This window comes from Mastigoproctus giganteus, chromosome 11, assembly GCF_048544385.1.
Source record: "Mastigoproctus giganteus isolate SK-2022 chromosome 11, ASM4854438v1, whole genome shotgun sequence".
Lineage (NCBI taxonomy): Eukaryota > Metazoa > Arthropoda > Arachnida > Uropygi > Thelyphonidae > Mastigoproctus > Mastigoproctus giganteus.
In genome coordinates, this window is record NC_143585.1 from 69,812,972 (window position 1) to 69,828,516 (window position 15,545).

At 38.0% G+C, this 15,545-nt stretch overlaps 1 protein-coding gene across 1 annotated transcript; it reads left to right on the forward strand.

The window, feature by feature from the left end:
* Positions 1-868: 868 nt before the first annotated feature.
* On the forward strand, positions 869-14,992 carry LOC150078100 (uncharacterized). Its single transcript, XM_090384988.1, has 6 exons — positions 869-1,018; positions 2,536-2,597; positions 9,602-9,700; positions 11,215-11,253; positions 14,148-14,192; positions 14,801-14,992. Exons 1-6 carry the CDS (start codon positions 916-918, stop codon positions 14,840-14,842), a joined length of 390 nt encoding a protein of 129 aa, XP_090241114.1. The 5' UTR covers positions 869-915; the 3' UTR covers positions 14,843-14,992.
* The last annotated feature ends 553 nt before the right edge of the window (positions 14,993-15,545 follow it).

Consider the following 15,545-nt stretch of genomic DNA (forward strand, 5'->3'; position numbering starts at 1 on the left):
TTTCCAGTTAGTATTGACATCACGTTCTTCGAGTCTATCAGCAAAGGCCCATGTGGCCAAAAAAAAAAGACGGCTACTTTTCCTTGAAAAAATCAGGGATCAGCATTTTTCTCTTAAAGACCGAGAATGTTTTCACTGCATTCTTGACCACTTCACATCAGCTCTTTTTGAGCGACAACTTGATTACCAATATCTTGTTTTTGCATCTACAGATTTATAAAGAACGCTCGTTCCTGTTTTTTAATCTTAAAATGAAGGTATCGATTAAGAAAACATATTGAATAGTTGCACTTTTAATTTTTCTCTGAATTCATAGAATTTATGAACTGTTTATACAATTAGAAGGAATCTAATTAGAATGTTAAGTTGTAAGGGTCGAAGACCATTTAATCCAAAGGCGTTGATATATGTGGATCTTAACACAAATATCAATTTGGTCCTAGAGTAAAACTAGGAAAATAAACACTGTTATTACCTTAAATAATTTCTACATCCGGTGTCAAAAGCCAGCTAAACAGACTTACATCTTTCTTAACTCTTGGATTAAAGATGCAATACGTTGGCAAGTGTAACCTCCAAAAAAGGTGACATCGTTTCGTCTCATGATAAGCAAAACATGTATTTTTGGAGCACCAAGTTTGCAGGTGGTATAAAAATGCTGAATAACACATGAATAATTATTCGTTTGATCACTCTTCACGCATCCAAGATGTGATGTCTCATTGTGTGCTAAGTCAACCTTCAGTGTACGTCAACATAAAACATTTCCAAGTAGCAAACCTTTTGAAATACATCCTAGTAAACCGATGACGTCATGTATTTTACACACCTTCTCTACCAGCGACTAACATTCTTTAAAACTCAGAAAGTTACTTGTACGATTCAGTATTCGCTTTTATCTTTAAGCTGTCCATAATGAAGCCATATTATTTACTCTTTGCTGTTTGCGTTGGATTCATTTTTGCTGTCAACGTAGAAGAGCGAGAGGAGTATATGAACCTCTTTCCAGGATGCTGTGGTAAGTTTAATACTATCTTCTTAGTTCGCATTCTCGTAAATCAATTTCTGATATTTCTACCCAAAAGTTGTATTTGTTTCTGTTATGTTTGTTGATTACTAATTAGTCTTTAAACTGATTAATATTATAGATGGCATCAGGGAAGATAAGAGTGACTCGTGTTACGTTTACATCTAGGTACATGTATCGCCAATTGTATCAGATCTGTGGTTAAAACAAATCTAGAAAAATCTTCGTAAATTATCGATACATGTTAAAAAAAGCAAGCAATCCGAATTAATGAAGTCTGAATTCGTGAGGTTTTATTGTAACTATATATCCACTTTCGTACAATCTTCCAGATGATGGAAGTTTTCCTCAATACCTTAGATTTTCCTTCCGATAAAAAATCAAGTGACCAGAAAAAATTAATCAAAGGGATCGATCTTTCAGGCCCATGCAATTTCCGTGTGTGGAGTGTGGCGCCATCTAGTTACAACATTTAGTAATTTTTCCAGCTGTCGTCGTTCACCAAAGAATTTGGTGACGTTTACCTCTCTATTTGAGTTGCCTTAACACCAAGAGGCTGTAAGAATCTGGCCGTTAATTGGATCAATATGGATCAATTGTTAATTCTCAGTACAACAAACAGTAATGTTACTGCTCTTTTTTCTTTAAATACATCAACCAAGGCTTTGAGGCATCAGGATATTTCATATGTAAATTGTGCGTATTCTGTGGTCGGTTTGTCTTTCTCCTTTTCTCTCCTCTCTCCTCTTCAATCTGTTTTAAGGAGATCGTATTCTCGCTCACCAATATATCTTTCTCTAACTTATCTGTTTGAGAGGACCATGCAGATAAGCTGGTGAGTACAAGTTGTTACCCAGAAGTTATGAGAATGATCTTCAATTTTTCCCAGATATGTTTGTAATTTAATACTACTGATAACTTATAAGCTGACGATATAAGTAAAAGGAAAATTAGTTGTTGAAAATTGTCGTTTAAACTACTTAAATATCTATTAAACAGAATTTTAAAACTCGCATTTTGAATGCTTATATTTTACTTGAACTATGGTATTAATCAGTATTAATTATTGTTGATTGGAATATCAAAACTATATAATAATTAGGACAGCAGTATGTCGTAATTTCTAATGATCTAAAATTTCAAATTACCCGAAATTCAGATTACTGAAAAAGCCTGGGACCGAATCCCATAAATAATGCGAGAAAATCTAATGGACTTTTTCAAACCATTACTGAGTTAGTCGGTCTCAGGCGAGTGTTGAATGATTTTTCACCACTTCTTCCACCAGACTAACTGAAAAACTCTAATGGCGTGATTTGTTTCGACTCAGATCGACCCAACGACAAACACCAGTCCCAGTTCGAACCACGAGAAGTAGTCCCATTCTATTATTCTAATACCAGATAACCAGATACAACATAAAATTCCCTTCACTGCCCAGAAACTTTTTAAGTTCAGTTTTAATGTCATTATATTCCATATGCAGTAATTATACTTTTTTGTTGCAGTTAATGATGCGGACAGAATCCAAAGATACAAAAACTGCAGTATAAATGATTGGACACTAGAGGTACGTACTCAATACTAATTAAAATGTATTTGAATGTAGACGTTTGACGTAGTGTTGCACACTGCTCTGGGAGAAAACTAAAATATTAATATGTAAATAATTAAAACAAATATATAATTCGCCATATAAACAATATAAGTGCAGTAATTCTGCATTCAATGAGGACCGGGGAGTGCCGGTTGTTTGAATTTCTCGGCTGGATAAACCCCATAATAAAATGCTGTAATGTGAAGTTAAACTCCTCACTAGTGGGGAGAGTAAAAAGCTGCTTCCTTATTCTAGAGATTTCTGAAGGTTTTTGTACTTCTGTATTTAAAAAATAAAGAATCTAGTTCTGCTCAATACTGTGGGTATCTTATAAGAAGAGAAGCCATAACTAATTTCGGTTAAAATTGTAGATAGGAGAGGACAACAAAGCTTTTGATTGTTTTCCTTCAAAATATGGAAATCTCGTGAATTGTGATGAGCCGAATCGAATTTAAAGTCAGATATTACATAACCTCCACAGATTTAGAGAGGAATGCAGGTTACGCCTACTGGGATTTTTGGCACAATATATATTCGGTTTTTTTGTTTACTTTTTCTTTTGTAATGATCAAGAGTCTCTCTGATCAATGTCCGGCAATAATCTGTTGGCATACTAAGCTTGCATCTTCCTTGGTAATGTTTCTCCATGGTAGCATGAATAAAATAAATATTAGTTTATTATCATGTATTAGTCACTCAAAGAAATTACACTGTCAAGGAAGTATGTTGTTGTTGGAGTGGGGTTTCATGGCGCAAGGGCTACTATGGCCAAATTGCGCCTGTTACTTTGTTCTAGAAGTGAGTGTATACGTTATAGGAAATAGGTCTAAAAGGTATGGAATCAAAGCAAGCAGGGCATTTTGCTGCTTCGTCTACACGCTCATTTCCCGGAATTCCGACGTGATTGGGTATCCATCAGAATTTTCCAGTCAGCTTATTTTCATCGAGGTTACATAACTGTGATCTGATTTGTGTGAGAAGTGGATGGGAATGTTGTGATTTATTCTGTAAGGTACTCACTGCACTTAAAGAGTTTGTATATATTACGACCTGGGTATTTAATAGGTCGTTAAGGAGAGTCAAATCCATTTTTATTGCCTAGGATTAAGCTGTAAAAACACTGCATTCAATTGGTAACTGGACAGAGACAATGGATGTACAAAGGACCACTGCAGCTCCTACGGATATGTCAGTTTTTGAGCCGTCTGTATATACATGAAGACTGTGAGCATTGGCCAATGCATGAGCATCATGTAACTGTCTAAGATTTTGATTCGATAGGAAGTGTTTTCCCCACTGAAGAAAGGAGTTATCACATAGAGGTATGTATATTGCCCATGGTATGCTTTTACTGCATCTGCAGCTTGAGGTATATTTCCAAAATAGATGTTCCAGCATTGCATTAGCTCCTGTAGCCGGATGCCAGCAAGTTTGTTTAAATTGGGTTTATTTTTATATAAGTATGCCCATTGAGATTCAAAGAGATATGACCAGATGGGGTGATAAGGGATACTGCGTAATTTGGCTGAATAGCTAAGAAACAATACTTTTCTCCTTAGATGTAGTGGAGGTTCATTGGCATCTATATACAGACTTTGCACTGGGGATGTCGTAAAGGCTCCTAAAGCAATCCTGAGAGCACTATGCTGCACCGGATTGAGCCAAGCCAATGCTGTCTTCCGTGCAGAATCATAAACTGGGACCCCATAGTCTAGACAAGATCTTATCAAGTTCGACACAGGTGTAATAGTGTGAAGCGATCAACTTCCCATGCCATAGAAGAGATAACTTTGAGAATGTTCATTTTTTTTTTCATGCACTGAGTTCGCATTTGCATTATATGAGCCTGAAAGTTAAGTTTAGTGTCGAGTACTAGGCCCAAGAACCGGATATTTTTGCTAAGTGCTATTGGTTGAGTTCCTAACCTTAGCTCAGGATCTCGATGGAGCTGAAATTTTTTACAGAAGTGAATAGCAATTGTTTTTGTTTCAGAGAGGCGATAGCCATTGTGGGATGCCCATGATTCTAATTTATTTATTGAGAGCTGCAATTGACGCTCGATGGAGCGCATATTTTGTGAATGGCAGGATATTGTAAGGTCGTCTGCATATAGATGCAGAAAGTGTCGACATTAGCAGGGGTATTGTCTGTAGCATTGTTTAGCCAAACTGCAAAGAGTGTCTCACTAAGAACTGATCCTTGTGGGATCCTTCTTCTTGGACAAATGTACGGGACAGTGAATTGCAGTAACGCACCTGAAAGGTTCTATTTTGGAGAAAGCTCTGAATGATTAGTGGTAGCTGACCCCGAAGTCCTGTGGCATACAGATTTTGAAGAATGCCGTAGCGCCAGGTGGTATCAAAAACTTTTTCGATATCCAGGCAGACCATGACAAGATGTTCTTTGCGGATAAAAGCATTCCGTATGTTAGTTTTTGCTTTGATCATATCTAGAGTTGACCGATTTTTTCTAAAGTCGTACTGGTTCTTGTTCATTATTGAATGAGACTCATTATCGAATATTTTTTTTCTGATGCCTTACCAAGGCAATTGCTAAGAGATATTGGCCGATAGTTTCGTGGATCTTATTGATCCTTTCCAGGTTTAGGAAAGGCAAGGACTATTGAGTGGCACCAAGAAAGAGGGTAGTAGCCTTCTGAGAATATCCGGTTAAAATAGATCAGTAATGAATTCAGAACTCTTTTATTTAGATGTTTAAGCATTAAATAATTTATCCCATCAGACCCTTGCGCACTATTAGCTCATCTATTTACGGTGCTCTCTAGTTCAAAAAGAGTAAACGGTTGATTATATCGAAGAGATGCTCTTGTATTGAAGTTCAACTTATATTTTTCTGCATTGGCTTTTACTTGTTTAAAGACTGGCTCATATGCTGACGTAGCAGAGTCTTCAGAAAAGCACTCCGATAGGGCATTTGCGACTTCCACTGGCGAGCAGAAGTCTTTACCTTTCCAACTGGGTGTTGGAATGTTGATTTCGGGAGGGATATACCATTCAGTTTTTTTATTTTTCTACTGTCTATTTTTAGTAATGGTGGAAGCAAACTAGATCCAAGCGTCTTTTTTCGCCTTTTTCTGCACGTAACGGGCCTTAGCATTAAGTTTCTTGAAATTAATCAGATTGGTAGTCGTTGGGTACTTACGAAACAGATTCCAAGCTAGGCTGGCTTTTAATGATTTGATCTTCAAATGAAGCTGCATCGGTGAACTTGTTCCAATCTGCTTTGTTAAATTTCCATTTTACGCGGCTGGCTATATGTGAGGTTCTGTGTGTTTGCAGTTCGCAAATAATCGGATAATGGTCACTGTTCAGTGGGTTATTTGAAACTAGCGACTGAATGACTGGGAACAGTTTTGGGGAACATATTGATAAATCTATAGCAGTAGATGTTCAGGTGGGAAAGTGGATATGGGTGTCAGCACCAGTGTTTAACAAACAAGGTGAGATTCTGGTTGTCAAGAACTGTTTCAATGATTTTTCTTCGATTATCTATCTGAGGAGATCCATACATAGGATGATGCCCATTGAAATCTCCAAGCAGAATGAAAAGAGATGGAAGCTGTTTTATGAGGTCCTCCAGTTCTTTCACTGTGAATTCTTTGTCTGGGGAAAGGTAAACAGAGACTACAGTTAGCATAAAATTCAAAACAATACATAACGCTACACCCTCTAATGTGGTCTGCAGATGGATCTGTTTTGTAGGAATTTTGTTGTCAACAAGGCTACGGCTCCTCATGTTGAGTTAGTATAGTTTCTATCTTGCTGATAGACACTGTAGTTTTTAATCGCTGGAGTCACCTGTGGGGTTAGATTGGTTTCCTGCAGGCAGAAGCGTATTGGACTGCAGTTCGATTAGGTCATAAATATCAAAAATGTTGCTTCGTAGACCTCTACAGTTCCATTGAAAAATGTTTTGCATTATTTAGATTTAGCAGTTGTGTATGGTTCTGTCTGTTTTTTGTATGCAGCCTGTTTGAATCGATCTAGTTTCAACCTTTTTTTTTTTTTTTTTGAAAAGGTAGGGCGTCCAATGTCCATGTTATTTTCTGCATGTAAATCTAAGACAGGCTCATCCTGTGGGATATCAGCATCGGTATCCATGTCTGCTGAGCATGGTTTGTCTTCAGTGTTTGGAGCTGATGCTTTTAGTTTTACAGTTTCTCGCTGAGTATCAGAAGCAGTTGGTGGGACTGTTAGAGGAGTATTGCTAGCGCAAGTTACTTTGCGTTGTTCTCTAAGTGATTTCTGTGGGGATGATAACACTGATCGAGCCCAGTTGGCTATTGAAATGGATGGGGACACTGTGATTTCCGTTTGTGTTGCTATTGATTGGCATTTCTGGGTTGTCGCAGCATAAGTAACTTTTGGCATGGTGAGCATAACTTGCTTCCTAGCTTCCTGATAAGTAACCTTTTATTCGACTTTGTATTTTTGAATCTTTTTTCCTACCCTCCAGAGTTCGCATGCTTTTGAATATACTGGATGTTGGCCTTTACAATTTGGCATTGGGGCGTTTCTGCGGTGCAATTGTTTGCGTGTGGATTTTAGAGCCGCAATTCGGGCAGACAGTGTCTCCTTGACATACCGTTTGCGAGTGTCCAAATTTTTGGCACTTAAAGTGTCTGATTGGGTTGGGAATGTAATGTCGCACGCGGCAATTCAGGTATCCGGCTTTGATACATAAGGTTGGTGTGCCAAATATCAGAATAATGCTTCTAGTGGGAACAAGTTCACCATCTTTTTTAATCGTTATTCGTTTTTCCCTGGACGAATTTTTTTCTCTTTTAGTTCTTCAACTAGCTGATCTTCAGTGACATTCATTAGGTCCCATTCTGCGATTACTCCTTTCTAACTATTTAACGTAGCATGAGGGGTGATCTGTATAGGTATTCCGCCAAAAGTTGATATTTTCAATAGGGCCTGAGAATACTGGTGCTTAGCTGTTTCAACTAACAGATCTCGAGATCGGAGTCTTTTCACCATTTTCGGTGAACCAGCCACACTTTCTAAACATTTCTGAATTAGAAATGGTGAAAGTGTACTCATAGGTTTGGTTGAAAGAGAATGTAGTATAAGGAATGTTGGAAATTCCTGCTGATTCTCTTTTTTACGTAGTCTCTTGGACTGTGATACGTCATGATCGGATTCATTCAAGTTATGAGATGAGTGTCTAGGCTCAAGAGCTGGGTAATTGTCAGTATTCATGATTGCTCCTTTTAGTCCTGGAGGATAACTTTTCCCTCGGGTTACCGGACCCTCCATGTGGAGACAGCAGCGGTTCCACCAGTGACCAAGTGATAAGAGGTTAGTGTGGTATGTAGATTAGTTCTATATACAAAAAGAAGAAAGGTACCTTTCCTTTCTTTTGGAAAGCTTGCCGCTTTATTTAGAAGAGCAGAAAAGAAATATTATTTGCAAATAAATACTCGAAATTTTTCAGTAATCTGCTGATTCTAGAGAAGACGCTTTCTAATTCGCTTTTAAACTCGCTTTGATCACTCGGGGCAAAGGAAGAGTGACCAGCCCTGCAAAGCACATTGGCTGGAGGGACTATCTTGACGAAAACTTCCACTGTGTTCATTTAGTTGACTTGTAATGGCTCAAAAAAATGTTCGGACACTTTCTATGATTCTAAACTACCAGTGCCAAAGGATTTAACACTTTTAAAAACTCTCCTGTCTAATCTGCGGACCGACGAATGCACTTCCTTTGATTTTGGCACCACTAATGCGTGGAAATCTTCCACGCATTACTGATAAATTTAGTTTAGTTTTAAATAATGAAAGCCATCTCTGTTTCTGTCCACAGCTTTTATGAAATTCTACATTTGATCAAACTTTATGTAAAGCATTGATAGTAAGTTGACTTCTTTTCCAGTTACAAGATTCTTGTGAGGAAACCAAATTTTAGTTTCGTAATTAATACCTTTGGCTCGATATAGACAGACAAATATTTATCTTACTCACTTTTCTTAAGAGAACATCCAAATTCTCGTAGGATTCTTTCGTGTGGACAGCATGACTGATATACTGTATATTTCCATTGTGGAAACATATGTTTTGCATATTATAAGAACAGCTTTTGGACTTAATTTCGAAAAGGCGATGAATAGCCTCCATTCTACTGGCTTAGGTTCTGCTCCAAAGGTGTCATAAAGTCCATTAATATTACTATTGTAGAAAAATGAATCTTTCAGCTAAATATAAAGAAAGCCTGTTTTTGTAGTTTACGAAATCCAGTTTGGAATCATTAGGGATTTCATCTGAAATCCCCAACGATCTGCCTGTGCCTTAGATTTAAATCATGCACACGATTGCTCAATTCACTTTAAACTATGAGTCTCATTTGGATCTGAGCATTCGTATTATCCAGAGCTCGTACGACTGTTTCTGTTGGGTCATTTGTTTTCCTTTTCTATCGCCCAGGTTTTGGAAGAGGAACAGATAATTCGTCATGATTAACTGGCTGACGAGATATTCGAGTACTCAATTTCATTTACATTTTGTTCTCGCTTTTCCTTTCTGTCTTTCAATTTAAATTATGCAAAAATAGCAGTCTACCAGTTTCCTAACGTATAACAGGATTTACTCATATACTTTAAACTCCGACTGATTGTCCAATCTGGGAGTTTTGATTTACATATCCGTCAGGCACAAAAAGAAGTGGAGAAAACGGGGAGGCTACAACAGTTTAAAAAGTGCCACAAGATCTAGAAAACTTCTGACTCCAGAGCTTCTCAATCAGCAGTGCAACTAATATGAACAGATAGGCCAACGTGAAAACTAAAATATGGAATATATTGTGAACTGAGGGTGCTAGGAAAATAAAGTCGAAGTCAGCGTTAAAAATAAACCAAGTCCACCATGATTTTATTGCAAACTTTTATCATTGCTATTCAGCGTAATTAGTACACCAATATTTGAGTAAAATTGAAATCCTTTCTTTTATTTCCTTTAGTATCTCAAAAACTGCTCTCTGAAGTATATGCCACAAGCTGGAGACGGGATCGATAATATATGTACAGAAATCTGCAAGGATTGCGTTGTCAGAGAAAAGGTAAGGAGATGTTCTTTTTATAAATAAATATATATACACTGCCCTACCATTATATCCGGACACCCCTCCATGGATGGGGAAACAGGTCCTATGCATGCAACACGTCACAGAACCTGCTATAAATATACAAACTGGGCTTCGAACAGCAATTGCAAAAGTGGGCATGCAAGATGACACGTTCAACAGAATTGATCATCTCAACAAATGCTAGACGCCAATTAACACGGTGTAAGGAGCGCGAATCCTGGACTGTAGAGCAGTGGAAAACAGTTCTATAGACAGAGGAGTCGAGGTTCACACACTACCCGTCTGATGGCTGCTGGCGAATGCCAGGGGAATAGTTCCTTCCTGATTGTATCCTCCCAACAATGAAGTTTGGTGGAGGCAGTGTCATGGTATGGGCTCCTTTCATGGTTTGGCTTGGGCCCATTAGTCGTTATCGACAAAACCATGAATGCTCTGCAATACCAGGACAGCCTGGACAATTATGCACTTCCAACATTATGGCAATACTTCGGGGAAGGCCCATACCTATATCAGCAAGACAGCGCACCATTCCATACTGCTCAGGTCGTAACAGAGTGGTTTGAGGACATGGTGTGGAAAAATTGTATTGGCAGCCCAGAGTCCTAATCTGAACCCTGTCGAGCATCTTTGGGATGTATTGGATCGTCGGGTACGTGCACGTCGAGATCGTCCAAAGAACAAAGCCGAACTGGTGACTGCGTTAAAGGCTGAGTGTAGGAACATATCACGTGACATTTATAAAAAGCTGGTTGAGAGTATGCCGCGAAGATTGAAGGCCGTCATAAAAACAAAAGGTTTCAGCAAAAAATATTAAATGACACAATAAAAGCTCTTTTTTTTATCTAAAGGCAAGTGTGCTCACTTGCCTTTAGATAAAAAGCACCATTATGCTCATTCTCTACTATATTTTGTATACTAAAACAGTCGCTTATTTTCATGGATGGTTTAAAGTTAAAAAAAAAATTCCTTGGCATAATCATCCATCTGCAAATATGGTTTTGCTGTAAATGTTATTAATACTACATAACAGTTTCTGCTCATTAAATGAGCTTTCAAATTTCTTACGCTCTTGATGAAAGAGCATCATTTCTTTAATGCTTTATAAAATTTATTCCTTTTTTTTGTATGTTGATGTTACGCAGTTTATGAAGTGAATATCCTGTGGTGCCCCAATACTATTGATAATATTGTATGTATTTATCAATGTCTTCCCGATACAATAAACAAAAATTAAAGATACTGCAAATTAGATATCCGTAGCAGAGTTGTCAAGCGCGAGGGAACAAAGGGCCCACCTTATTACTAAATATAGTAAAATGTTCTTACGTTTCTCTATCTTGTGAACTCCTCTAACCTTCTATGGTCATCCCGGAGTATAAACAGAAAATTTATTTATTTACATACTTTAAATTGAGTAAAAAAGGTAACTTAAGAAGGTGCTGTTTTCTATACTAAAGCTTTGTTTCTTTCTTATTTTTATTTTGCAGATATACATGTGTTACTTGTATTCAATGGGCAATAACTTGGTAAGTAGATTTCCCTTTTCTTAATCTTTCAGATGAATTCAGGAATTTCCTCACCAATAACCCTGTATAAGCCAGAAGCTTCCGATGCTTCAAACTCTCCCTTCTTGCTTTCAAATATAGAAAGAAGTTGATGAGAGCAACAAACTCAATATCAGTAAACATGTTCCAACCATAAATCCGATAGCGGCCGGAGAAAATGATTTCATGTGCAGCTGCCCAAGGAAACTTTAAAGGAGACAAAGTGGATAATTGTAGAGATTAATTTAAACTTAATTATAAAGTAATTTCTAGAATATTTAAGCCATAACTCGTATATCCCATCGCGATGGGAGGAACTTCTATTGGCTTTTTCTCAGCGTCGCCAAGTAATTAATCTCCGGCGTGCTGCATAGCTTTTCTCTCCCGGAAATTGTGATTTCCTTCTGGAAAATTGAAAAAGCGACCACAGATGATAAGCAGTTTATACACACACAAGCATATTGGAATGACAATATGGGCCTATCGAATACAAGTTCTATACGCTGAACAAATATGAAGGAAAATTTTCTGCAACGAAATTGAGATCTTGCGGTTGGATACTCTCCCTATTTTTCATGTTTATTAGCGCAAATGCGTTCGGTTCAGAAACGTTTGTTGCGAAGTCCAGGGGTCTGACAACTTTATAGGACCATGTCCAAACATTTAAACGCCTGGAGGCAAACAAGAAAATGCTGTCCACCCTCCGGAGTTCCCCAATTATGAAAAGGTATCCATTCATTTTACTACTCCTGAGGGCTGACACCTAGATGTGAGGCTTTCATTTTAGCATGGCCCAGATGCTATATCCACATGAAAGTAGGGATACCCGGCGTTACTTAAAACAACTTAACTAAATATTACAAAATTTTAATAAGAATGAACCTTCATTACTGCTGTCTAACCAGAGAACCGCATATTCCTGTACAAGGATCAATACGATCAACAGGTGGTTGATTGCTGGAACAAGATTCCATCCGTTGTTGTGAAAGTGGACAGTTCGAATAAATTCAAGGAAGAACTAGACAAACTATCAGAGGAGATGGATTGGTGAAATGGGAATGGAATTTTTTTTTTCTTTTTGGCTGATGCTGTATGAGCTTGCTTTCTTGCATCATTTGCCACTACTAATAAGATTAAAATTAAGAGAAAATTAAAGGGAGGATATGAGGAGTCAGAAAAAGGACTAGGAAATATCGGATCCAACTAGGGCACAAGAAATCTGTAGAGGTAGGTTTTATTGTGGTACTGAGAGAAAACATTGGGAAGTGTATTACGTTATTCTAGTAAAAGTATTGTCGTATTTGACTAGCATGAAACTTTGGCACCATTTGTGCTCAACAATATGCTTCAGTACACTACCAGGTAGTGTAGTAATGATCGTCTTTTAATGAATGTAATTGAAAAAAAGATTATTTCGACTTGATTATTTTATTAACACGTTTTTAAACTAATGGGTGTATTGTTTTTAATCTGATGACTTAACTCTAATATATATAGGCGATCCACTTTACAACAGGTGATTAGATTTACACTAAGTGGACAGAAATTATGGGATACCTACCTAGTAACGGGTAGGACCACCTTTCGCCCGGATAATGGCAGTCACACTGCGAGGCATTGAGTCCACTAGTACACGAAAGCGTTCCACAGGTATTTCCATCCATGCTTGCTGCTTTTTGCACAGCTCTCCATAATTCTATCGCATTCCTGGGTGGAGGATCCAAAGCTCTAACGGACCTCTCCACAGCATCCCAAAGATGCACCACAGGGTTCATGTCCGGTGAACGGGAAAGCCATTCCATGGTGTTGAAATCTGCGGAATGCTCTTCAAACCATTTTATAGTCACCGCGGCTCTGTGGGGGGCGCACTGTTCTGCTGGAACAGTCCATTGCCCTGTGGGTGCGCGATGATCATGAAGGGATGCAGATGTTCTGCACGGATGGACACGTAACCTGGATCGTTCAGAGATGCGTCTAGACGTACCAAAGGTCCCAACGTGTGGCAGTTGAACATGCCCCAGACCATCACCGACCATCCACCTGCCTGAACAGTTCCTTGCTGACATGACGAGTGCATAGATTCGTGAGGTTTCCGCCAGATACGCACCCTCCCGTCCCCTCGAAATAACTGGAAACGAGACTCATCCTGATCAGGAGACCCGTCTCCAATCATCCATGATCCAGTACCGATGTTGTTTCGCCCAGTTGAGGCGTAGAGTCCCGTGTCGTGGTGTTAGCAATGGGACTCTGGTGGGTCGGCGGCTCTCGTAACCTACTGCGACTAGCGATCGCCTGATGGAGACGTTTCTAGCACCTCCTTCGTTGAAGTCGACGGTGATTTGTGCCACTGTCGCTCTCCGGTTGACTGAAACAATGCGAGACAGACGTCGACGGCCACGTTCATTCACCACCTTTCTCCACCCACAGCGCTGTCCGCGATGAGATGTTATTCCGGAAATGGCGTATTCCCGATACACTCTTGATACTGTCGAACGGAGATAGTACAATTTCTATACCACCTCTGCGACAGAGTGACCCATGCGTCCGGCACAGACTATCATCCCTCTTTCTAAGTCGGTTAACTCACGACGTTTATCCATACTGACATAAAATTACCATCTACGTGAATGCAGTGTACCTATATACCTCCCAAGCGGTTGGTTCGTCCACTAGCGAGAGGGGTGACAGCGTCACGTTGCCCAGGAACCAGGTATCCCATGAATTCTGTCCGTTCATTGTACAATAGCTTTCTTTAAATTGTTCTAGCTATCACAGATTATGGTGTCAGAATCATTTTTCTTTCGTTCATTTCTGTTTTAAATCAACATATCCCTGGTTAAGTTCATTCTTTTTTGACTTTTTCTTTCTATTTTCAGAAAAATATTACTGATGACATGAAAACCCAAATCGAAGAAGTACAGGTATGTGTAACAGATGTTTGGGACAAATCAATTAATCAATCTTCTTTATAATAATGAACAATACAGTAAAATAATATAGTAATCAAAATCACACCATTGTTCTGTGATGCTCCCTGTTCTCAAATATTTTGCCTGTGTTCAGGATTTTTAATCTTACTCTTTCTTCACATCCACTTAAGAAAATTTGGTTGATAGATTGCCTGTGTGAGCGAAACTCAAAATGCGCTGCCCCTTGGAAATCAGAAAAAAAAAACAATTCCTTCACATTTGAACGGTCCCTTCTCTTGTGATTCTTTCTTGCTTTCGAAACTGTCCTTCGGGGATGAAAGTTTGAGAACGTAAAGAGAAAGAGGTCAATTAAAAATGTGATGTACCAACTCAACTCTCTTTCAAGTGTTACCTTGGAAAAGAGTTGAGTTGGTACATTAAAGTCCTTCAAGAAGACAGTATTTGGAGAAAGATATGTTCGATTAACTTATATAAGAATGCTTTTTTAAATAAATTCAATCCCGAAACGTTTTGATCAGATCTTATATTGTGTACATTATAAAATCATATTTTGGAGTTTTGTTATAATCATATATGTTTATCCTTTTTCCTTCTTCTAGAAATGCTACAGTATGGCCTTATGGGACAGACCAGAATATTAAAGCAGGTATTCGAAGAGCGAAATATAATTTCCAAACAGATATAGCCTCCGGTGTCTCAGGGTTGCAAACAATAGCTTCTATGTTGCAAAAATTGGTTTTGTTGTATTATTAATATTTTAAAAGTTTAATAAAAGCCATTTACAACGTTAATATTTTTAATAAAATTCTTTGTCCTTGTAGAACAGGGGTATTCACATAACAAGTGCTAATGAACAGCAAAGAACTGAACTGACATAGCTTAGAGATTAACTTGAAGGAGATAACCTAATGCTAATGAACATATAAGCCTAATCATAAAATTATTTCCTTTTTATTTCTAGCTAGCAATTTTCATCGTACAAGTTTTATTAATTAAAACAACAGACATTGTTTTTTAATGCTCACATCAATATCGTTTTCAGACTATTAATTCTTAATGTACTCCAATAACTCGACCAAACTGTAAGAATTGCTTGTACCATACAATTCAGGACGTTTATTTTAGATACAAGCATTTAAATTGTTGTAACGTTGTATAAAAATATTTGTATTTTATAACTAAGACATCTACTTAACACTCCCATGTGTTTCTGGTAGATTGATTGACATAGAAAATAGATAACTGATATTTGATCAGCGAATAAACATTTTAAAGTTGTTCTGAGGGCATGAAGATGGTAGAGAAATCCTACATGAATAGTAACATCAACACTGGACAATGCGA